Below are 26246 nucleotides of genomic sequence, written 5' to 3' on the forward strand. Positions count from 1 at the left end.
AATCTTCGCGAACAATTCTCTTGGCTTGGCTTCGCGGACGAAGATTTATAGAGGGGGTAAAAGTCCACGTCAGCTGCAGGCTCGTTTGTGGCTGACAAGTCCGATGTGGGACAGGCAGACACAGTTGCAGCGGTTGCAGGGGAAAATTGGTGGGTTGGGGTTGGGTGTTGGGTTTTTCCTCCTTTGTCTTTTGTCAGTGAGGTGGGCTCTGCGGTCTTCTTCAAAGGAGATTGCTGCCCGCTGAACTGTGAGGCGCCAAGATGCACGGTTTGAGGCGAGATCAGCCCACTGGCGGTGGTCAATGTGGCAGGCACCAAGAGATTTCCTTAGGCAGTCCTTGTACCTCTTTGGTGCACCTCTGTCACGGTGGCCAGCGGAGAGCTCGCCATAGAACACGATCTTGGGAAGGCGATGGTCCTCCATTCTGGAGACGTGACCCACCACACAATTACACTTGAATTAATTTGCTAAATTAATTGTGCTCACTTTGAAGTGAATGCCTTCCTTTCACTCAACATTAATGAAGATGCAATAGATGTCATTTTTGCAGTACAGCTTCAGAGTATTTAGCTGGGAATCATTTATAGAATTTATACACTTTCTGTGGTTGAACATGAGAATCTAATCAAGTAAACAAGAAACCTTCAAAATGTCCTTTAAATCACCAACCTTGTGTTTAAGTTGGACCTGAGGATAAAATCATAATACTTGGAATGAGGGTACTTGTAATCTTTTAGATTTAATAAGTAATCTTTATCTTGCTTGACATCATATAGCTATATAATTACATCACTATACCACTTAATCCATGATTAAAAAGGACAAAGCAGAAAATACAAATTCCACCAGAATGCTTTGTATGATATATGTATGACATTTAATTAAGGGAGGAACATGAAGCAATTACACTGTTGTCAAAAGCCAACTGGTTCATTTACAATATGTTCTTTTGATGAATTGCTGTCCTTGCCTTATCTGAACTACAGGTGACCTCAGTCCCATCAGTATGATTGCCTGTCAGGTTATTCGGTTGCTTCAGTCCTCTTTAGCACAATAACAGTTGCCAAAATTGCTGAACTTGATATCATTACTCCTGTAGTGGTCTAGTAACATAAACACTACAATTAAAACAAAAAGCAAGCATATATATTGAGCAAGTGTTTTTTGTGTAGTTATGTCATGCAGAATGAATAGTTTATTGTCATACACATTGTACAATTCACTAGTGCACTGAAATTCTTACTTGCTGCAGCCAAACCTATAATAGTAAACTAAATTAATTAAGTTAAAAGAGTCAATAAATATAGATAATACATGAGATAGATGTTCAAAAAGATAATTATCAAACTTTTCTCATCTTTGCAGTTATGAACCAGAGCTGTTTCCTGGATTAATCTATCGTATGATCAAGCCAAGAATTGTATTGTTAATATTTGTGTCTGGAAAGGTTGTATTAACAGGTAAGTTACATCACTTCATTGTTAATTTGATTGTCTCTCATGATTTATAGTTGCTCTTTATTTCAGCATCTGGTTATGATTTTCTTGCCTATTTCTTCTCAACATCTAATCTTTCAATCGAAATTTTGTGGTTAACTAACTTGAACTACTATCATTTTGTAGTATTCTCAGCATTTTAAAGAATACCCCAGATCAACCTTTTCCTTTGCCTTTTAACGATTGTACACCTTAGAATATTTTTTCTAAAGCTATCCAGTTCTTGCCAGTCTTGATTTGCAATTTAATGGCAAATATTAACTGAGTGGCTCTTCTCTACAATTCTTTTCAAGTACTTAAGTGACGATAATTGTGTTTAGGATTTATTGTCATTGTACATTCTGAGAGCTATTGGTTTTATTTGGTTTGGAAGTGTGGAAATCCATTCACCGTGTGTATTCAAAGTAGGTATTGATAGCTTTCTGGATATCGAAGGGCATTATTACTGCAGTGAAGTGGCACTGAGGTAACAGATCAGCATAATCTTATTGAACAGTGGAGAAGGCAGGGGCTGAATAGTCCTTTTTATTTTCAGTCATCTGATCTTTCTTTTACTCTTTTGCTTGCATTTTCTTCTGCTTTTGATCGTTGGCTTTCTTCTCAATATTTTTATTGAAATTTCCACATTGAAATATACAGAGCACAAAGACATTAAAAGTTTTTTTAAAAATACATTATAGTTAGATCATACCAGTTCATCCAAGATACCCCGCATTCTCAATTAAACAAATTATATTACAGTAATATAAAAAGATCTAAACCCACTACCAAAAATAAATGACCTTATTAGTCAACACCTGCACTCGTATCAAGTCAGAGGTTTTGAAAATAATTCATAAAAGGTCCTCATGGTGTTTGAAAATTGGGCATCTAATCTTCTCTAAATTTAAACATGATGTGACATGACATAGCCATTGAGCACGAATAGGCAGAGCAATTTCCTTCTATCTGAGCATCAGTGCCTGCCTGGCCATAAGTAAAAGATAATACATGCAAATCAATTGCCATTAGAGTTATGCCACTCTCTCCTGCAATACCAAACAAGGAAGTTAAAGGATTACAGTGACTTTAAAAAGTACAGAAAAAGTTTGAAATACTTAATTCCAGTGTTTCTCAATACTCTGGCATGTCCAAACGTATGAGTTAATGAAGCATCTCCATTGTTGCATCAACCACAACAAGGAAATACATCCGCATAAAAAGAGATAATTTGACTTTGGACATGTGAGCTCTAAGGACTACTTTAAATTGTAGGAGGGAGGGCAGGCACACAAAGATGAGGTATTAACCAATTTGAAAATTGCATTCCAAGTTTCTTCAGAGATTAAAAGCTCTAGGTCCTACTCCCAGGCTTTTTAAATTTTATCTAAAGGAGCCCAACAACATACCATAAATGTTAAATATTGAACCATTATAAAAATGCTGTAAATTAAAAATTACATCTATTAAATTCTTATCAGTGCTCATAGGGAATGTATGCGACTGAGATAGCAAAAAAAATCTAATCTGTAAATAGCAAAAAAATTAGTATTTGGTAATCTATATTTAATTGACAGTTATTCAAAAGAAGCAAAATGTCCTTCAATAAATAAATCTTTAAAACATTTAATGCCTAACCTATACCATTCTTTAAAAGCTATGTCAATCATGGCAGGTTTAAAGCAGTGGTTCTCAACCTTTTTCTTTCCACTCACATCCCACTTTAAGTGATTAGTATGGGATTGCTTAAGGTGAGATGTGGGTGGAAAGAAAAAGTTTGAAAACTACTGTTTTAATTGTCCCTAATTGACTCGTTATGTGCACGGTTTCATAACTCCAGAGGAAATGCGCCAATGACAATTTTTCTCAAGCAAAATATTTCAGTAACAATTGGTTCTGGAGCAGTGATTCTCAACCATATACCACCTTAAGCAATCCCTTACTGATCACAGAGCACAGATGGTATGGGGATTACTTAAAGTGGTATGTGAATGGAAAGAAAAAGGTTGAGTACCACTGTTTTAAAGAAATAATTAGAAAAAAATAAGGACTAGAAAGAGAAAATCTCAATAAGCCAAAATGTTTTCTAAATTGTATCCAAGTCCTCAAAGTATCTTTAACCACCAAATTATCTGTTAATTTATTTAAATATACAGGAAGTGAAATAATAGAAAATTTTGTAACAGAATTAGTTTTCAAAGAAACCCATATTGGACAGTCTTCATGGTTAATTTAATATGACCAAAATGTAAGATTTTGTGTATTGATTGTCCAATAATAGAACCTAAAGTTTGGTAAGGTTAAACCTCGATTCTTTTTAAGTTTTTGTAAATGGACTTTGTTTAGGTGAGGGTCTTTATTCTTCCATATACAAGATGAGATTGGGACAAGGGAATCAAAAAAATACTTGGGAATAAAAACAGGCAAAGCCTGAGAAAGGTTATATAAATTTAGGTAATATATTCATTTTCGGCCAACCAACAATAAAGGGGCAACCAATTTGATAACGCCCTCACGTATTTGATTAAAGTGAGAAAACTTTCTTTGAAAAGGTTTTTATAGTTGGTGATTGTTACACCCAAATAGGTAAATTGATTTCTTAAAATTTTAACAGGAATGTTAGTATTCATTGGTGCCAAATTATTCAAAAGAAAAAGTTCACTCTTCTGTAGATTTAACTTAGAACCTGAAAATTGACTAAAATGAGAAATTAAAGAAAGTATAGAAGGTAATGAAGTCTCAATGTTAGAAATAAATAGCAATAAATAAATAATCAGCCATAAAGCAAAACTTTGTGGGCTGTTCCCCTTCCTTAAAATACCAGTAAATATCATTAGATTCTTTAAAAGGGACAGCTAAGGGTTCCAAAACCAAGTCAAAAAACAATAGACTTGTCTGGTTCCATGCTGAAGTTTAAATGGTTTGGAATTCTGAAAATTAGTAAGAACACTGGCAGAAGGTGATAGATATAGTAACTTAATCCATTGAATTGTTGGTTTTCAATTTTTCTTTACTGGCATTAAGCTGTGAAGTTGAATAAGAGGACATCAGAACATATAAGCAAAAGTAGATTTATTTATCAATCCATGGTATAGAACTGAATCATTAAGGCCCTCTTTCTTCAAGGTAACTAGATTGATATCAAAAAGCATTTTGCCAAGATGGTAATGTAATTAATATAAAGTTTCACTAGAATTAAAGTACTGTAGTTGTAAAAGGGAATCCCTTATGGAAGACAATCTTTTGCTTACAATAAGGGAATCTTCCAGATCTGCTGTCAGGTTTAAAGTTCTAAAATTCATTTAGCAATGGGCACCAGTTTAAATTTGGCATAAGACAGGGCTCTTCTGCCACTTCTTTTGCAGATGTTGCAGCTGAGTGCTGATTTAAGTCATATCGTTCTTTTATTTCTGCAAGGAATGAACAAAGAACTTCAACTATTCATTTATCAAGATTCTTAAATATTTCTCCTGCTTTGTAACCACTTTGAATCACCTTCTTACTCTACATCATTGAAAAAAAATTCTTTTCAATGTTTTCTTTTAATTTATACATGCAGCACGGTAATAGGCTCTTTTGGCCTTCGAGTTCATGACGCCTAATTACACTCAATTGGCCTACACCCTGGTACGTTTTTGAACGGTGGGAGGAAACCGAAGCACCCAGAGGAAACCCAGACAAACCTGGGGAGAATGTACAAACTCCATACAAACAGCCTGGGTTTCGAGACCCAGTCGCTGGCACTGTGACAGCATTGTGCTAACCATGCCATTCCAATACAATGAGTATATACTAATCTGTGTAAAATTCCATCTCTCATATTTTCCCATTAACTGACAATGTGTGGGTGGTCAATTTCGGTGCTTTAATTATGTAATAATTGCATCACATTGTCTGCTTCATCGATTGTGCTTCACTTCATTTGATTTCTTGATAAGATAACACAAATTTCTCTCAAAACATGTTACCCTTAAATTTCACTAATTTTATTAAAGCTAACATTTGGACTACTCCAGCATAAGACAGAGCATCTTTTATTAAATGTATATTTTAACTAAATGATTCATTGCATTCATCATTGTCTTGCATATTAATTCAATAGCAATATTGACATGTTTCCTGAATTGATTTTGATGGAGCCAGAATTCAATTGCATTTTAGTTTTTGTACTTTATGGTTTTGCAAATTTATAATGCAAACTATCAGTTGATTGCACATCTGTGTGATGAAAGTATACCACTAGGTAATTTAGACATGTGACTATATTTCAGTTCACAATAAGGCTGGTAACAGGTAGAATAAATTGATATAGAAAGTGTTTTTTGGTACCCAAACATTTTATTCTTTGCTCATGTTCTATAATTCATACCAACTCTGTCCATAATTATTTCTGATCTGATTTATCATTGTTTCAGCAGTCTGCAGGATTGCGTAACATTACATAGAAAGAGGCCAGTCAAGCTATATTGCTAATGGTCCAAGCGAGCTACCTCGTCTACCTATTCCTACCAACAATTGCTTTCTCCTTTGTTTATCTAACTGCACTCTGTACACCTTGATTATTCACCTCAACTATTGTTCCTTCTGTAATGTTTGCTTCAAAACAAAAACACTCCTCTTTTTGATGCAAAATATTAATGGATGTGCAATTTGTGTTTTGAAGGTGCGAAAGTTCGTGCAGAAATTTATGAAGCTTTTGAAAACATCTATCCAATTTTAAAAGGTTTCAGAAAGACAACGTAACTTTATTCTCAAGTACATTCTACTCTGAAGGACCGTTTCTAATGCCTGCTGCCTTGTATAGCCTGTACAGTTGAAGACATTTCCTACTGGTGTTCGAATGCAGCATCTACCTGAAGTGATTCAGAATTGTGTGCAATGATTTTGGAGGAAAAAAAATCAATACATTTTAACTATAGTACCAATCTAGTCACCCTGTGACAACATTTTTTTTATTCAAAATCGTTGTAAATCCTGAGTTCTCTATTACTTGGAATTTTATCAACCAGTAGAACATTTTGTTTTGCATATTATTTATATTGAACTTTTTATAAAACATAAGCCATGTAAATGTAGATTAAAATATTTGAAGCTTAATTTTTAATTCAATTTTACTTGAAAATATCCTGCTTTTTCAAGCATGATTAAAGATTGTGTACTGAATTGTCAAGCAAATTACATCTGAGATTTTTAGGTTAATTTTTTCCCCCAGACAATACATTGAAAATTTACCAATGATAAACTTGAGTCAAAACTGACTATTCGATGAGGTGATGATAGTTTATTTGAAGATAAATGAAAAGTTTCACAACAAACAGCGAAAGCTATCCTTTTCTATCAGAGGAGGTATGTCCAAACCTTTTATCATCCATCTTTTTAAGTAGTGGAGTGGCTCAGAGGGGAGTATTCTGTCCTCCACATCAGAAGCTCAGTAGGATACTTGGATGTGCATGAAAGATCCAATGGCATTAATTCAGAGAAAAGGAGGAATGTTCTCCATGCTGTACTAGTCGACAGATACCCCAAAACAAATTAGCTTGTTACATTGTTTTTGGAAGCTATTGTTTACATTGACTGCAACTGTATGTCAGTTACTTCTTTAGCTGTAAAATACTTTCTTCACCTCAAAAAAAAGTCTGAGTTTAGCAACTTGTTAGAAAGCTAGTACTTCTGACATTGCATCCTTCTTTTAATATATTTATCCACAATCTTTAGGTTTTATCACAAGTATACCACCACCAATTTAGGGGAGTGGAAGGTATCATTATTTACAGGGTGTATCTGTTTAATTTGTTGTTAATTTTATCCAGATTTATGAAAATAACTCTTTAGTCCTGGGGCTGTCAATTATTTACAGAATTTCACAAGGCCTCTGTACCTGTAGATGCGGAGGTCCTAATGTGAAGAATATTTGCTTTATGGCCCAAGTGTTTATGGATTGCTGGGCTGCCTCTGTGCCTTTATCTTTGACCTGTTTGGATCTTCCTTTGAAAGTACAAATTCTGAAGAGAATAGTGGGCACTATTTCACGGAGATGAGAGTGAAAATCTGTCCCAGACTTTAACTTTAAATAGGGGGAAATGTTCAGTATTCCATTAATATTTTGAAATAACTAGAGGAGATCAAATGGCCCATCATCGCAAAGATGGGGCAAAATGTCCAGCCGGTTCAGAGCAACAATGAGCATTCCGTAGCTTGTGTCATCCATGGTAATGTTGAATCGGATAAGTATATTTTCATATTGCAGTACAGATACTTGGCACCTAAATTAGGCTAGCACTATATAAATACAAGTTACTTCTTTCTCTTTTCACAGTTGAAACGGTAGAATGCAAGTTAGCAGAAGTTGACTTTAAATCACTGCTGTAGTGAGCACCTTGAAAACAGTATTCACTTCTAATCAAAAATTGAAATTAGTGCAAAGAAAAATCAACAATCATTAAAACAGCAATGTAAGAATAGATTGGAGAAATTTTTCAGCTGTGAGATTTCTGTGATCATGTGGGAAAGGTAAAACTGAAAAATTACTACAAGTTACATTTTCTTTGTCTCCCTTAAAACCGTGACTTGGATTTTATCTGAATGATCTATCCCAGGGGTGAGCAACCTTTTTTAAAACTCACATTCCACCTTAAGTAATCCCTATGCCATAAGTACTCTGATTAGTAAGGGATTGCTTAAGGTGGTATGTAGATGGAAAGAAAAAGGTTGAAAACCACTATTTTAATTGTACCTAATTGACTCGATATGTGCACAGTTTCATAACTCCAAAGGAAATGGGCCAATGACAATTTTTCTCAAGCAAAATATTTTGGTAATGATTGGATCTCAAGCAATGGTTCTCAACCTTCCCGTCCTACTCACATACCACCTTAAGCAATCCCTTACTAATCAGAGCATTTATGGCATAGAGATTACTTAAGGTGGAATGTGAGTTTTAAAAAAAGGTTGCTCACCCCTGGGATAGATCATTCAGATAAAATCCAAGTCACAGTTTTAAGGGAGACAAAAAAAAATTGTAATTTGTAGTAATTTTTCAGTTTGACCTTTCCCACATGATCACAGAAATCTCACAGCTGAAAAATTTCTCCAATCTATTCTTACCTTACTGTTTTAATGATTGTTGATTTTTCTTTGCACTAATTTCAGAGTACGTACAGAGTACAGAATGCTTAAGGAGTAATGTGAGTTTTTTTTAAAAAGGTTGCCCACCCCTGATCTATCCTGTTACCATTACACCAAATAGGTTTTTACGACATCCCGATCTGTTACTTCTGCTTATGAAATCATCATCTGCTTTGTGTGGAAGATGCATGAAGGAAGAATTTCTGCATTTTAATACTTGTAGAGATTAACACCAGCCAAAACAATATTTTTCTGACAAAAAGGAAGCAAAGGGGAGCCATAAGACCATAACTCACTTAGGTTTTTGTCGCAGAGGATTAAGCAAAATATTGGCTCTCGCAGTAAGGATTAATTCACTGCAAGTGATCAGATTGGGCTGATATAACATGATTACAAAACAATTGGTGTGTTTGGTGATGTGTTATGCAGTCACTGTCACCTGAATTTGTTCTGATTGCTGTAGGAAGTAGAAGATTTCTCCATTTGGCCCAATGCTTCTTTAATTCTCTCACTTGGGAGTTTACTTGGGTCTTGATAAACAGAAACATGAGGGTTAGTTCAGGAAGATGGATATTACCTTCATTGCAGCATGTCTGAATGATAAAAGCTCAATGAAACATCGGTCTAGGATTTTGTAGGTTTGTATATTCTGTTTCAAATCATAATGATTCTGTAATATAACTGCCTCTGTTTTAGTAAACATGGCCTCAAAAAGATTGCTGCCTGTGTCCTAACTTGCAAAGTTTCTTATTTGATTGATCACCTCCTGTACCAGTGACAAATATTGATTCCCATTCTGGCTGTGCTTTGGTGCTTGGGAAGGCAGCTGATATGTATCAATTCCAAATTACCAGTGCATTCAGTGTCATGAGATTAATTTTATCTTCAAGATCTGTAATAATAAGAGATCAAAACAAATACCTGCATGCTTTTGATAACTTTTAGGGATAATGGGGGAATTGACTCAAATTTTAGAAAATATTCCACTCTACGGAACTCTGGACTGATGGCACTCCACCAACTTTGGCTGTTTGAACCTTGCTGATTATCACTGTTCCCTATTGCTTGCTGCACTATAATTTTCAACTATTTCTGCCCTAGAATTCTTCTACTTTCTCTGCCCTTTCAACAAATTTTATCCGTTGTCCTAATGCTTTTGTAAACTTTAAAACGTCATTTAATGTGTTTCTTGATGCTTTGTGTCCAATTTGTTCTATTGATTAGCCCAGTTTTACAGACATAATGGACTAAAACTGTCCTATTTTCAGTTATGGTAAATATAATCCAAGAGCTTGAAGTGGAACTTTATACCAGGTTAATGAGTGAGATTTAAACTTTGTAGAATAATTTGTTTTGGCCACAAATTCATCAAATTAATACCATACTTGGGGTGGTTGAAAATGCAGACTATCGTCTTCATTTGTCTATAGTTAGTTAAGGATTATAAATATGAAGCAAATATAATGCACAGTACACCTAACCAGTTCCAATCAAATGTGATCAAACTAAACTATTTGGACTGCTTTTGTCTACAAATGTCTGACCTGTTATTTTCCACCTTTATTTCAATGTACTACATCACCCTTTTAAATAAAATAATTTCCAATCTACATATTTAATTGGTCATTAAAATGGTAAATTTGAGAATAGAAGCACCAATGCTTTGATGTGTTCAGCAACAGCATATTTTATGTATAGCAGGGAATAAGGACCCAGCCTATCCAGGCTCCTAATCAAGCCCTCAAGTCCTAGTAATATTCTGGTAAGACTCTTCTGCACCCTTTCCAACATTATGACATCTTTCCTAAAAGGTAGGTGACCATGTTGTTTTCTACAGTGCAGCATAGCATTGTCTTCTGTGATTTTTATATAAGGTAAGCAGTTATCTGGTGATGCTGTTCACTGTCCATTTTGTGCTTCCTGAATTGGCTGTGCCACTCTGAGTGAAGTCAGGATATTTTCCCAATGAAAAACTTTCTTAAAAATAAACCCAAATCATTTGTTATCAAGTAGGATTAATTCAGGAATAACATCTGTCCCCATAATCATCTTGTAGGTATGAAAACAATAAAGTTTGAGAAATTTGTTACCAATAAGCAATTTCCATCCTAGTCAAAAAAACTTTTTTTTTAAAATCGGCCAACTTAAAACGGCTCCAAGATATTTCATAGCCCAGATAGGATGCATGTTTAAAATGTTATCTGATTTTTTTTACAAGAAATTACTTGCACATGATGACACAAAATAAGTGTTGCATCCCCATTTATTATAAAGCAACAACACAGCTCATGTCCTACAAAGAGTAGTGTTTTCTAGATATACTTTTAACAGTTGTGACACACAGAAGAACGGAGATGTCCAAATTTTTGATGAAATTCATTCTTGGCACGGATCAAAGCCTCTTCATCTATGTATACTGCAGGTCGTTTGGAAGTTACATAGTATTGAACTTTCCTTAGACTCCATCCAATGACATACATCAAGAATCCACATACAGCGGCTGTTGATCTTCCTACCCCTGCATTACAATGTACGTACACAGTGTGGCCGTTCTCTAATAAGCCATGAAGTAAATAAACTGCTTGAGGAAGCATCTTCACCCTGCCTGTGGCGGAGAAAAAGTCAGAACAAAGCATACAACTTTACACTCGTGAAATTTTAGAGAACAAAAATACTATCTAACAATGAAGAAAGTTTCTCATGTTACACTGGACAAGTGAAGAAGGAAATTATAGTACAGGGAAGGTGATTGGGGCACTAGTCATTCCTAATGCCTGCTGTCGGTTTTAAGATAACAGAGGTCATTACTTTGAGAGATCTGGCTGCTACACACTCAGACACAGTATACTAATACGGGTAGTAGGCTAATTGTTCAATATGTGTGGATACAAATTGCTTTGCCTGGGATGGTGATCAATGTAGGTATAGTCAAAGCTAAATTCAAATAGACATTTAGAGAAAATTAACTTGATTGAACTTCCAAATTCAACATTTATTTGGAATAGAATCAGCAACCGATGATCTGTTCATGTATTTACTTGGGCTGTTAAGTTTTGGTTTAGTGTTACCATAACATTGGTGGTGAGGTTTAGTGATAGTAAGTGATTGACGAATGTGGCTGGTCCATTAATCATGACCTGTGCAAACTGCATTGTTCTCTGAGTGAAGTTGGTTAAACAGGAAAGTGCAGACAGTGGGGTTGAGTGACATACACAAAAGTGGTGGAGAAACTCAGCAGGTCATGCAGCATCGATAGGAAGTAATTACACACCCCATTTCCACAGCAACATGTATCCATGGCCTCGTGCTCTGCCAAACCAAAGCTACCTGAAAACTGGAAGAACTACACCACATTCCAACCAGCTGCATCTTGGTTGGTGGTGCATGAAGCCATGGATGGTGTGTGGAATTAGTTGGTTGCCTTTCACTTCCTAAAGGCACTGCATGACCTGAGTTTCTCCAGCACTTTTGTGTATTGTCCTATATTTGAAATTATTGTCCTCCAATGTTATGTTAGAAATTACTGCAGGCACTACAGTGTTTTCCCTTGATTCCAGTTGAAAGATTACTACAGGAGATGCTCCACTTGTACCCACAGTCCTCCACCACCATTTGGAGCCCCAAAACAGTCCTTCCAAGTGAAGCAACATTTCACTTGTGAATCAGTAGAGGTCTTCTACTGCATCCAGTGCTCCTGATATGGTCTCCTCTACTGGGAGACTGGGCGTAGACCAGGATATTGCTTCGTTGAACACCTCAGCTCTGTCTGCTGCAATGGTGTGGACCTCCTAGTGGCCACCCATTTCAATTCCCTGCCCCATTCCTTTACTGACATGTCTGTCCATGGTTTCATGCACTGCCAGATTGAGACCTCCTGCAAATTGGAGGAACAACACCTCATATTCCATCTAGGGCACCTTCAACTGAATGGCATTAACCTCGACTTCTCCAACTTCTGTTTAAACCCCCCTCCCCCTTCTTCCCCTGTCAATTTTCCCCCATCTCTTTCTCTTTTTCTTCTGTCTCCTTTCACAGAGCTAAAATCAATTCTCACCTCTACTCTTAATATATCCAATTAACACCTTTTGTTGGCCTGGACTCCTTCCCCAGCTCTCTTTATTCTGACACCTTCCTTTTCTTTGTTTATTCCTGAGGACGCTGTGAGACCATCTGAGTTCTTCCACCATTTCTGTGTGTTTTAACTGCTGTTTAGTATGTATGTGCATGTGTGCTATTAGATGAAACATAATCTCTTCTGAACTTTATTAAACCATATTAGACCCTTGGGTTGATAGGAATAACAGTGAGAAGCCAGTCAGGCCATGAGTCCACAGATTGTGACATTTCAGTTTCGTGAAGGTTTTGAAAGATTATACTCTGACCATTCATTTTCAAAAAGACAATACAGTGCTATCACCTATTGATAGATTGGTGAGGACATGGTCAAAGTCATTCTTCCCTACTTAGTTCCTCACACCTTCAAAACCCAGACTGACACCTATGACTTGATCAATAGTGGGATTGCTACCATGATGGTTTTGGTGATGAGCACACAAGTTCTCCACCTGAGGTACCTTGTACATCCTTATTTTGATCAAAGTTTTTACCAAGTAGGATACAACATTGTGGAGTGCTGATTCATCAACCAAGAGATAGTAGTATTTAGTAATTATGGAACATGTCTTTGCCCAGACTGGACCTGATGTTTTATAACATTTAGTGGAGTCATCATATTCCAGAGACAATGTTGAGGGCACCCAGGAGCACTCTTTCCCAAATCCATACCAGAAGTGGTGATGACAGAGTTTGGGATGTTGTAAGATTAAGGAGAATCCTAAGAGATTCTAAAAGAATATTAAAGGCAAAAAATTAATCAGGAAAAGAATACGGCCCCTTAAAGGTCAACAGATTGTCCATGTATGGATCCATAGGAGATGGGTGAGAACCTTAATGAGCATTTCTTATCTGTATTTACAGGAAATAAATTCTGAGGTCTAAAAGAGTATCCATATTACAGAAAAGAATGTCCTAGAGGTCTTGAGATGCTAAAGGTACATAATACCCAGTTCCTGATCAAATGAATCCTAGGGTGTTATGGGAAGATAGGGAGTAAATTAGTAGAGATATTTCCATCGTCTTTGAGCACAGGAGAGATGCCAGAAGACTAGAGGATGACTTTATTTCAAAAAGAAATGGTTTGGGTTAGAGGAATAACTAAATTTTAAAGATCTTAAACTTACTCAGGATTTGACAGTAATGAGAAAGACAAGTTGAAATATTTTAATGACAATGGCATCCTTTAATCTACAATTTTGATTGGCCTCTGTCCTTGGAAGGGAGGTAAAAATAATTGCAGAGAAGTGTCTTTACTACACTCTCTTGTAGATAAAGCAAGAGTGCTCCCCATGCACCCCTTTGTCTTTAGTTTCCTCTTGTCTTTCATTAAGAATTCTCCTAGCCTAACCCAACATTTCCCCATGTCTGCGTGGGCTTTCTCCAGGTGGTCTGGTTTCCTCCCAATTCCTTAGATGTTCTGGGGTAGTAAGTTAGTTGGTAACATGGGTGTATTTGGGTTGTGTGGGCTTGTGAGCTAGAAGAACCTATTTCAGTGCTGCATCTCCAAACTGAACATTGCGGTGGTAGTTGTGATTTCCCTGCCTGGGAAATTGGATTAATCTAGAATGCTTTAGGTCTTAATAGATACCAAGACTAGCAATTAGACTTCTAAGGTTTCCAGTTTTAAAAGGAAAACTATATGGAGTTAAAACTTTGCAAGATTTCTGTGTTCATAATTCGTCTAATGCACTCTCCAATAATGGTAGCTGTGCCTTCAACTGTCTGGGCCCTAAGCTCTCAAATTCTGTGCCCAAATCTCTTAAGGTACTTTTAAAATCTGCCTCTTTATTCTTTGCTCTCGTTCACATTTCACATAAAAGTCAAGTGCAAAGGAGGCAAAGATGACCAGATTTTAAAAGCACAATGGGTAGAAGGGCACTTGATCTGAATCCCCGTAATATTCAAAGCAAGGTACAAAAGGGTATGTTTTAATAGCCATTATAGAAATGTGGTTGCAGGGTGGAAAGGATTGGGAATTAAATATCCATGTAACGGGTAATAAGGAAGGACAAGTAGAAAGGTAAGTAAAGTGGGGTAGCGCTCTTAGTTAAGGATGAGATCAGGGCAATAGTGAAAGATGCTGTAAGATCTAAGGAGCAAAATGTTAAAACAATTTGGGTGAAATGTAGGAATGGTAAAGGGAAAATATCACTGGTGGGAGTTGTCTATAGGCCACCCAATAAAAACATTGCAGTGGCACAGGCAATAAATCAAGAAATATTAGGCATGTAAGGGTGAAATATCAGTTAACGTGGGGGACTTTAACATGCACGTGGACGGGGTGAATCGGGTTGGTCGAGGCAACCTTGAGAACACGGTACTGCAGGCATGTCCTCACTGGGCTGGGCTGGGCAGGCTCGCCCTCCTGTACCTGTAGTGTGGACATAAGCCAGCAGCATGTAAAGCATGTCTAGATTTTCTGATTCATAAAGCCTTTGACTACTTGCTTCATGTCTGTGAGTGGTCATTGATCGCGCTACAGAATGCATACAGAATGGCTTTTTTGAACAGAATGTTACTGAACCTATATGGAAAAAGCAATCTTGGATCTCATCCTGTGCAATGAGACAGGTAAAATTAGCAAACTTGTAGTTAGGGATCCTCTTGGAAAGAGTGATCACAGTACGATTACGTTTATCATACAAATGGGGAGGGTAAAAATAGTTTGGTCTAAAACCAGTGTATACTGTCTAAACAAGGGGATGAGGAAGGAGTTGGTCAGGGTAGACTTGGAATGTAGGCTATATGGAGGGATGGTTCAGAAACAGTGGAGGACGTTCAAAGACATATTTCACTGTGCTCAACAAAACTATATTCCAGTTAAAAGCAAGGACAGTAAGGGTGGGGACAGCCTGACTTGGATAATTAAGGGGATCAAGAAAGGCATCAAACTAAAAACTCATGCATACAAAGTCACCAAGAGCCTTGGGAAACCTTTAAGAAGCAAAAAGAACCGCAAAGCAAGCAATAAAGAAGAGGAAGGTAGTCTATGAAAAAAGGTTAGCACAAAATATAAAAACAGGCAGTAAAAGTTTTTATAATTATATGAAGTGCAAAAGGGTGGCTAAAGTGAATATTGAACTCTTGGAAGATGAGGAGAAAATGATATTGGGAAATGAGGAAATGGCTGACGCTTTGTATGACTTTTGTGTTGGTCTTCATGGTGGATAACATAACATGTCGAACGTGCCAAAGACAGATGTTATGGATGTGATGAGAGGTGAGAACTTGGATGCAATAGCTATCACTAAAGAGGCTGAACTTAGAAAACTTGAAGTCAAATCCCCTGGTCCTGATGGAATGCATCCCAGAGTACTGAAAGAAATGGCAGAAGCTAGTCGAGGCTTTGGTGATAATTTGCTAAAATTCTCTGGACAGGCCCTGGTGGATTGGAAGACAGCGAATGTCACGCCACTATTCAAAAAATGATGTAGGCAAAATGCAGGGAACTATAGGCCAGTTCGTTTAACATCTTTAGTTGGGAAAATGCTTGAAGCCATCATTAAAGAAGAAATAGTGAGGCAAATGTTGTTTATCTAGATTTCCAGAAGGCATTCGATAAGGTGCCACATAAAAGACATACAGAAGGTGAGGATGCATGGAGTTAGGGGTGATATATTAGCATGGATAGAGGATTGCGTAACCAATAGAAACCAGAGTTGGGATACAAGGATGATTTTCTGGTTGGCAATCGGTGGTGAGCAGTGTGCTGCAGGGGTTGCTGCTGGGCCCATCACTGTTCACAATATACATAAACAATCTGGAAGAGGGGACAGAGTGTAGTATATTTAAGTTTGCAGATGATACTAAATTGAGTGGAACAGCAAATTGTGCAGAGGATACGGAAAGTCTGCAGAGAAATAGAGATAGGTTAAGTAAATGGGTATGGGTCTGGCAGATGGAGATGTTGGTATATGTGAGGTTATCCACTTTGGAAGGAAAAATGAAAGATCAGAGTATTATTTAAATGGCAAGTGATTGCAGCCTGCTGCCGTGTAGAAGGCCTCAGAATGCTTGTGCATGAATCACAAAAGGTAGGTTTGCAGGTGCAGCAGGCTATCAAGAGGACAAATGGAATGTTGGCCTTCATTGCTGGACGGATTGGATTTAGGAACAAGGAGGTTATGTTGCAACTGTACAAGGCACTGATGAAACCCCATCAGGAGTACTGCATATAGTTCTGGTCTCCTTACTGAGCAAGGATGTACTGGCTTTGGAGGTGGTATAGAGGAGATTCACCAGGTTGATTCCAGAGATGAGGGGGTTATCCTTTCAGGAAAGATTGGGTAATCTGACACTGTACTCGCTGGTATTTAGAAGAATGAGAGGGGATCATATATAAAATTATGAAAGGCATAGATAAAATAAAGGTCAGTAAGTTGTTTCCAATGGTGGGGGAGACTAGATCTAAGGGACATCGCCTCAAGATTCAGGGTAGTAGATTTAGGAGAGAGATGAGGAAGAACTGCTTTTTCCAGAGGGTGGTGAATCTGGAATTCGCTGTCCATTGAAGCTATGGAACCTACCTCAGTAAATATATTTAAGACAAGACTGAATAGATTTTTACATAGTAAGAGAATTAAGGGATATGGGGAAAGGCAGGTAGGTGGAGATGAGCCTATCATCAGATCAGCCATGATCTCATTGAATGGCGGAGCAGGCTCGATGGGCCAGATGGCCTATTCCTGCTCCATTTTCTTTTGTTCCCGATATCTTTTTGGCTGGTCAGTGTCATTATATTTAGTAGTGCTACTTGGGCAGTTTTATCATACTAAAGGGAGCTATACAATCACAAGTTGTTGATTACATGCGAGTTTATTTTTATGTTTCTCTTTTTTATTGTGCAGGGTATGGTAGGCTCTATAACGTTTTTGGCAAAAAGTAACAAAAATCAATAATTTTTCACCTTCTGTACTCATATCCTGAGTTGGCAACCATACATATGCTAAGTCAGCATCTTTGTATAATTCCATCATGAATTCAGGTTTCATTGGTTCTGGTTTGTGGTTGCATCCAGCTGAGTTTTGCACAACATCCCATTCTGTTTGAAAATTCATTACTGCAGTCACCCCCAACTTTTGCTTGAGTGTGATAGTCACTTGCTCTTTTTGTCGTGGACAACTGCCAAGCCAAATCCTGGGTAGAATCCTGGAGATTTAAGCACCAAATCATAATTACATCACATTTTTGGTTACAGTTAGTTGCAAAAAGAAAGTCACTCTAAAAAAAAAAGAAGCAAAGCAAGTTTACTTTTATGTCTAACAATATAAAATGGAAGCATAAAATATTCCAGGACAAATTTTTGTTTTAATTTAGACGTACATCACAGTAACAGGCCAGTTCGGCCCATGAGCCCATGCCGCGAAATTACACCCAATTGACTTACACCCTTGGTACGTTTTGAATGGTGGGAGGAAACCAGAGTCCCTGGAGAAAATCCAGGAAGATACAGGGAGAACATATAAACTCCGTAAGGACAGCACAGGATTTGAACCGCAGTCCCAATTGCTGGTGTTGTAATCACGTTGCACTAACTGCTATGCCAACTGTCTCTTCTCTTTGGCTTGGCTTCGCGGACGAAGATTTATGGAGGGGGTAAATGTCCACGTCAGCTGCAGGCTCGTTTGTGGCTGACAAGTCCGATGCGGGACAGGCAGACACGGTTGCAGCGGTTGCAGGGGAAAATTGGTTGGTTGGGGTTGGGTGTTGGGTTTTTCCTCCTTTGTCTTTTGTCAGTGAGGTTGGATCTGCGGTCTTCTTCCAAGGAAGTTGCTACCCGCCGAACTGTGAGGCGCCAAGATGCACGGTTTGAGGCGATATCAGCCCACTGGCAGTGGTCAATGTGGCAGGCACCAAGAGATTTCTTTAGGCAGTCCTTGTACCTCTTCTTTGGTGCACCTCTGTCACGGTGGCCAGTGGAGAGCTTGCCATATAACACGATCTTGGGAAGGCGATGGTCCTCCATTCTGGAGACGTGACCCACCCAGCGCAGCTGGATCTTCAGCAGCGTGGACTCGATGCTGTCGACCTCTGCCATCTCGAGTACTTCGACGTTAGGGATGAAGGCGCTCCAATGAATGTTGAGGATGGAGCGGAGACAACGCTGGTGGAAGCGTTCTAGGAGCCGTAGGTGATGCCGGTAGAGGACCCATGATTCGGAGCCGAACAGGAGTGTGGGTATGACAACGCCTCTGTATACGCTTGTCTTTGTGAGGTTTTTCAGTTGGTTGTTTTTCCAGACTCTTTTGTGTAGTCTTCCAAAGGCACTATTTGCCTTGGCGAGTCTGTTGTCTATCTCGTTGTTGATCCTTGCATCTGATGAAATGGTGCAGCCGAGATAGGTAAACTGGTTGATCGTTTTGAGTTTTGTGTGCCCGATGGAGATGTGGGGGGGCTGGTAGTCATGGTGGGGAGCTGGCTGATGGAGGACCTCAGTTTTCTTCAGGCAGACTTCCAGGCCAAACATTTTGGCAGTTTCCGCAAAACAGGACGTCAAGCGCTGAAGAGCTGGCTCTGAATGGGCAACTAAAGCAGCATCGTCTGCAAAGAGTAGTTCACAGACAAGTTTCTCTTGTGTCTTGGTGTGAGCTTGCAGGCGCCTCAGATTGAAGAGACTGCCATCTGTGCGGTACCGGATGTAAACAGCGTCTTCATTGTTTAGGTCTTTCATGGCTTGGTTCAGCATCATGCTGAAGAAGATTGAAAAGAGGGTTGGTGCGAGAACACAGCCTTGCTTCACGCCATTGTTAATGGAGAAGGGTTCAGAGAGCTCATTGCTGTATCTGACCCGACCTTGTTGGTTTACGTGCAGTTGGATAACCATGTTGAGGAACTTTGGGGGGCATCCGATGCGCTCTAGTATTTGCCAAAGTCCTTTCCTGCTCACGGTGTCGAAGGCTTTGGTGAGGTCAACAAAGGTTATGTAGAGTCCTTTGTTTTGTTCTCTGCACTTTTCTTGGAGCTCTCTGAGGGCAAAGACCATGTCAGTAGTTCCTCTGTTTGCGCGAAAGCCGCACTGTGATTCTGAGAGAATATTCTCGGCGACACTAGGTATTATTCTATTTAGGAGAATCCTAGCGAAGATTTTGCCTGCAATGGAGAGCAGCGTGATTCCCCTGTAGTTTGAGCAGTCTGATTTCTCGCCTTTGTTTTTGTACAGGGTGATGATGGTGGCATCACGAAAGTCCTGAGGCAACTGTACTGCCTAAAAAATGTCTGTACAATATGAACATCACCTTTTCTCTTGCATGACCTGCAACAGTGAATATTTATTATCTCTCTTTTTCAATCTTTTTATTAATCATATTATAGGGAAACAATACATGAGAATAGGGGAACATCATCAAGAAGGAAAAATCACTATTTGCCATCATATGATATAACATATTGCATTACTCCACAATTAATGCATATGTTCTTAGCTCCTCAAACTGAAATCTTCAAAATAAATTTTAAAAATTATGTTTAGTGGCACACTAACTGGGACATGACCTGGTACACAAAATGGCCAATAAACACAGTATCTCTGCGGGGTCAATGACCTTCGTCCTAGGTGATCACCCACATGGCAGGAAACAGCGAGCAACAGTGGGAATGCCACCCAGTCAGAGATCGGTGCTGCCGTGATGTCACTCCCAACATCAGCAATGAGGAGTGAATATAAGAGAGCTGCCAGTCTTTGACTTTGACTCCTCTTGTGTGTGTATGTGTCTTTCCACACTCTGTGGTAGCACATATGCAATATTGGTGACCCGGCAGTTGGACCCAAAGATGACGGAACAAGCAGCTCTTCACGCAGTTTTGTTGAAGCTGCCAACTTTCTGGGCGTCGCAACCACATCTGTGGTTTGAACAGGCCAAGGCCCAGTTCCACGTGTGAACACTATGTGGTGAACTTGCGTGTCCAGGAGACGGCAGCAAGGGTTGTCGATTTCCTACGGCGGTCTCCGGAGCAAGGCAAATATGATGCCCTCAAGGAGCTATTAACTCACACCTTCTGGCACGAGCGTGCTGCCCGATTGCTGCATTTGGACCGTTTAGGAGACAGGGCCCCGACCACCCTCATGAGTGAAATGCTTGCCTTTGCTGAGGGACACAGGCCTTCCCTGTTCTTTGATCAGATTTTCCTGGAGCAGCTGCCCAATGATATCCAACTCTTGCTCACTGACAAAGACTTCAGCAACTCCAGTAAAGTCACAGCCAAGGCGGACATGTTCTGGAGAGTAAAGAAAGAAAACGGCGCCTCGGTGGAACAGGTCGCTAGTCCCCGCACACAGCTGGCAACAAAGCCACAGCAAACACAGAGGCAAGTGGACACCCCCCTGTCCACCGCCAACCCAACAGTATTGCTATTATCATCAGCGATGGGATGCGGGGGCCTGTTGATGCCGCCCACCCTGCGTGTTTCAGGGAAACGCCATGGCCAACCGTCGTTGATGGCTGCAGCAGTTGGCCAGTGTGACAGCCTCCTCTACATCTGGGACTCTTTGACAGGAAGGCACTTCCTCATTTACACTGGTGCCGAAACAAGTGTCCTCCCCCTCGACCTATGACACCCAGAACAGCACACCGGGCCCGGCACTGAGGTTTGTAACCCGCACCATTTCCCTCCACTTTGGCAGCAATTGCCTCATGTGGACATTCATGGCATTATTGCAGCTGTGGCGCAATCACTCCTGGGAGCAGATTTTGTGCGAGCCCACTGCCTGCTGGTGGACCTTAAGGGTGGTGATTGATGCACACCAGGACTTTTCAAACCACGCCCCTGGGGGAAGCCAAGTTACCTGCCCCGCCCCCCCACCTCAACTCTGTTACGCTATCTGACAATGCATTCATGCAGATCCTAGTGGAGTTCACTTTGATCGTGGTGCCACAGTTTTATGCCACTGAGCTAAAGCACCACATCCTCACCAAGGGTCCCCTGCTCCATGCCAGGGTGCTCTGCCCGCCTCCCCTCCAAGAAGCTCACCCTCGCCAAGGGGAAGTTTTTAAAAAATGGAAGAGCTAGGGATAGTGCGTCATTCCGACAGCCCCTGGGCCTCCCCCCTGCACATGGTCTGAAGGCAGCTGGAGGGTGGCCATGTGGTGACTATCGCTACCTCAGTGAGGCTACCACACCCAACAGGTACCCTGTGCCCCACATTCAAGACTTTACCTCTAACTTACAATGGGTACGGCTGTTTTCATCAGGGGCTGTCATGAGATCCCAGTCCATCCCGAAGACATCCCCAAAATCGCCATCATTATCCCTTTCAGACTCTGAATTCCCAAGAATACCCTTTGGACTTAAGAACGCAACTCAGAACTTCCAAAGGCTGATGGATGCGGTAGGTTGGGACGATATTCACATTTCCAGGGCAATGACACAGAGCATGCAGCCCACCTGTGGCAACTGTGTCCTCGATGGCAGGAACTCGGGCAAAATATAAACCCTGCTAAGTGCCAGTTGTTAGGTCTGCTTTGTTCATGAATGAGTGAGTCAAACACCAGACTGAGTCGAAATCAAGGTTCTTTGTTCTTTATTGTCAGATTGTAACACTTGCAACTAACAGTGTTAGTTGGAGAAGGCGCATTCTGCCGTTATCAGCAAGTGGTGTTTTTTTTATACCTCAGGATACGTACTTAGTAAATTATCATACCATGACATTGTCCAATGAATAAACTGTTGCTATCCTTCTCTGTTAGTCTGCTGCACATCATTCTTGTTAGTGCAAAGCTTATCTTGAGTGTACAAGGTCACATCTGCATTCTGTTACTCCTTAGTACTGGGTGACTCCTTCTCCGGTCCCATCTCATGATGTTTTTACCTTACACAGTTCAAGTTGGAAACTATTAAATTTCTGGGGCATTGGATCAACAACTCCAAGTGAAACCCCTGCCTGAAAAAGTAGAGGCCATTTGGCGTTTCACCGAGCCCTGTGCAGTAAAGGGGTTGCAAGAATTCGCCAATATTATTAACTTTTATCACCGATTCATACTAGCATCATGAGTCACCTTTTCGCACGCGTGGCAGGGAAGGGTAAGGGCATTACCTGGGACAATGAGGCCTTGGAGGCATTCCAGAAGGCCAAAGACGCTCTTGCCAACGCCACTCTCCTGGTACACCCCAGACCAGAGGTGCCAATGTAAACGCCTCCAGCACAGTGGTAGGGAGCGTACTGGAACAATTCATTGAAGGGCAATGGCAGCCCCTGGCCTTTTATAGTAGGCACCTCCAGCCACCCAAACTCAAATACATCACCTTTTACTGGGAGCTATTGGCGATATACCTGGCAGTCAGGCACTTCTGGTATTTTCTGGAAGGCAGGCAATTTAAGGTCTTCATGGATCATAAACTGTTGACCTTTGCCTTCCACAAAATATCTGACCCGTAGTTGGCCAGGTAGTAGCAACACCTCTTATACGTGTCTGAATTTACATGGACATTCAACACATCGCGGGTAAGACCAATGTGGTAGCCGACGCACCGTCCCACCCCGCGATCAAGTCCGTCCAGGCCGTGTCCCAGGGAATAGACCCACCCTAGCCAAGGCACAGCAGGAGGACCCTGAAATCCCAACATACAGAACAGCAGTGTCCAGTCTTAGGCTGGAGGATGTTACCGTCGGTCCCGGCAACTAGACTCTCTTCTATTATGTCTCCACTGGCAAACCCCGCCCCATCATGGAGGCGGCAGGTCTTTGATGTGGTGCACAACCTGACACACACCCATCAGGACTTCTGTTAAAATGGTGGCTGGTAGGTTTGTCAGGCACGACCTCCGGAAACAGGTCAGCCAGTCAGCCAAGACCTCCATGCTCTGCCAGACGACCAAAGTGCAGATGCACATCAAGGTACCCCACCCCCATACTTTCGAGCCAGTGCGACATCAGTTCAGCCACATCCATATTGACATTGTAGGGCCGCTGTTGGTCTCCTGTGGAGTGAGATATCTCCTCACCATGATTGACCCCAGTCCCGCTGGCCGATACAACCATTGAGACCTGCGCCAGGGCATTGATTAACACCTGGGTATCAAGGTTTGGAGTCCCGGAGCTCATGCCCTCTGATAGAGGTACACAGTTCAATTCGGGGCTGAACACAATACTCCAAGGTGGTCTCACCAGAGATTTGTAGAGTTGTAAGATGATCTCTCAACTGCTGAACTCAATCCCCATATTAATGAAGCCCAAATCCCATCGGCCTTAACAACCTGGATGGTGACTTTGAAGGATGTATGGATTTGGTCCCCAAGGTCCCTCTGTTCATCCACTCTCTTAAGTAACTGACCAGTAACCCTGTACTCAGCTTTCTGGTTTGTCTGTCCAAAATGCATCACCTCACTCTTATCTGGATCGAATCCCATCTGCCACTTTTCAGTCCAACTCTGCATCCTGTTTATATCCTTTCGTAACCTACGATAATCTTCAGCCCCATCCACAACTCCTCCAACACTCATATCATCTGCAAATTTACTGACCCATCCTTCCACCTCTCCATTTCTTTTCTTTTTAAAATTTTTTATTGAGTTTAACATAATCCATATACAAATTATTAATATGGTGAATATAAAAACATATAAATAGGATATAACTAAAGTAAATACACAATACAACAAATTTGAAATTTCATCCCTAATTGTTAAATTGTGATTGTTTGTTATAAGTGATAAGAAACTTATGAAAGAAAATTTTGTAGTATTACTGAATCAGATTAAAATATTATTATCGGGATGGTCGCTACTTTCAATTACAATGATTAGACATATTCTTCTTGGCTTGGCTTCGCAGACGAAGATTTATGGAGGGGTAAATGTCCACGTCAGCTGCAGGCTCGTTTGTGGCTGACAAGTCCGATGCGGGACAGGCAGACACGGTTGCAGCGGTTGCAGGGCAAAATTGGTTGGTTGGGGTTGGGTGTTGGGTTTTTCCTCCTTTGTCTTTTGTCAGTGAGGTGGGCTCTGCAGTCTTCTTCCAAGGAGGTTGCTGCCCGCCGAACTGTGAGGCGCCAAGATGCATGGTTTGAGGCGATATCAGCCCACTGGCGGTGGTCAATGTGGCAGGCACCAAGAGATTTCTTTAGGCAGTCCTTGTACCTCTTCTTTGGTGCACCTCTGACACGATGGCCAGTGGAGAGCTCGCCATATAACATGATCTTGGGGGAGGCGATGGTCCTCCATTCTGGAGACGTGACCTACCCAGCTCAGTTGAATTTGATTAAAATGAACATTCTACAATTTTTATTTTTAAATCCTTTTTAATTAATTAGTTTCAGTCATTTCCTCATATATATTGGCAAGGAAAGCAACCACGTATAAGTAAACCCCATCTTCAGAAATCTATTAGGAATAGGGGAATGTCACTTCCAATTTTTCAATTTTACTATTGGGTGATTAAAATACACAATTTACTTTTATTATTAAAATTTGCTAAATTAGAAAGTCGCCCTTCTTGGCAGAAATGGAACTGAACTTTTCTAAGAAATCGTCTTATGTTGGCAATTTTAGGTTCCATTTTACTCTTTTCATTTTCTGATTTCATCCGATAATGAGAATTAGATTGAGAATATGGGCTCAATTTCGGAAATCTTTTGGTTATAAGAAATTTTTCTCTGGCGAGTTCTATTATAGAAAACCATTTATTCCCACCTTCAGTATTAGGTGAAAGCTTAAAGGAATGGTATAGATTTGGTATTTAAAAATTTTTAAGATTTATTTATTTGAAATAACTTTTCTTCTTTTGAGCAATGGTCAGCTAAATTTAAACTCTCTAATATACATTTTTTTTTAGAGACTTGCAAGTTAGGAATTTTGCTCAGTCTAAATTGAATGCTTTTCCTAGAATTGCAGACTGAAATATTCTTTTTTTTTTTTTTTTAATTTTTTATTTTTCACACCATAAATCACAATAGCCATGATATACACTTTTTCTTTTCCACACATTTACAGTGACTTTTTCTCCCTCCCCCCTCCCTCCTCCCAAGCCACCCCCCCATCCCTCCCCCCTCTCATCCATTTTAGTTATACACTCTAGGTTGCATTAATTCAGTTAGACAATGTTGTCATTCAACAAAAATACACCAGAAATTCTACTGAGTCCATTTTTTTCTTCTCTTCTCCTTCCATCAACTTAGGTAATGTTTGTTCCCGGTAGGTTTTCGCTATTGTATTTAATGTAAGGCTCCCATACTTGTTCGAATATTTCAATATTATTTCTTAAACTATATGTTATTTTTTCTAATGGAATACATTTATTCATTTCTATATACCATTGTTGTATTTTCAAATTATCTTCCAATTTCCAGGTTGACATAATACATTTTTTTGCTACAGCTAGGGCTATCTTAACAAATCTTTTTTGTGCATCCTCCAAGTCAATTCCAAATTCTTTATTTTTTATGTTACTTAGGAGAAAGATCTCTGGATTCTTTGGTATATTGTTTTCTGTTATTTTATTTAATATCTGATTGAGATCATCCCAAAATTTTTCTACTCTCTCACATGTCCAGATTGCATGAATTGTTGTTCCCCTTTCTTTTTTACATCGAAAACATC

At 39.8% G+C, this 26246-nt stretch overlaps 2 protein-coding genes across 7 annotated transcripts in view; one reads left to right on the forward strand and one right to left on the reverse strand.

The window, feature by feature from the left end:
- Positions 1-8443, forward strand: part of tbp (TATA box binding protein) — a 61163-nt gene extending 52720 nt beyond the window's left edge. For both annotated transcript variants that reach the window (XM_069885078.1, XM_069885079.1), the window contains exons 7-8: positions 1366-1460; positions 6139-8443. In XM_069885078.1, coding sequence (XP_069741179.1) covers positions 1366-1460; positions 6139-6218 — 175 coding nt within the window. In that variant the 3' untranslated portion in view covers positions 6219-8443. The remainder of the gene's footprint in view (positions 1-1365; positions 1461-6138) is intronic.
- epm2a (EPM2A glucan phosphatase, laforin) overlaps positions 859-26246 on the reverse strand; it is a 52012-nt gene continuing 26624 nt past the window's right edge. For 2 of the 5 annotated variants that reach the window (XM_069885072.1, XM_069885077.1), the window contains exons 3-4: positions 17623-17864; positions 10846-11205 (exon numbers count right to left, since the gene is read on the reverse strand). In XM_069885072.1, the coding sequence (XP_069741173.1) occupies positions 10925-11205; positions 17623-17864 (523 nt within the window). In that variant the 3' untranslated portion in view covers positions 10846-10924. Of the gene's footprint in view, positions 1104-4293; positions 4886-9020; positions 9131-10845; positions 11206-17622; positions 17865-26246 lie in introns of those variants that run through there. The other 3 variants (XM_069885074.1, XM_069885073.1, XM_069885076.1) reach the window with 3 other exon arrangements.

Source organism: Narcine bancroftii, chromosome 6 (assembly GCF_036971445.1).
Source record: "Narcine bancroftii isolate sNarBan1 chromosome 6, sNarBan1.hap1, whole genome shotgun sequence".
Lineage (NCBI taxonomy): Eukaryota > Metazoa > Chordata > Chondrichthyes > Torpediniformes > Narcinidae > Narcine > Narcine bancroftii.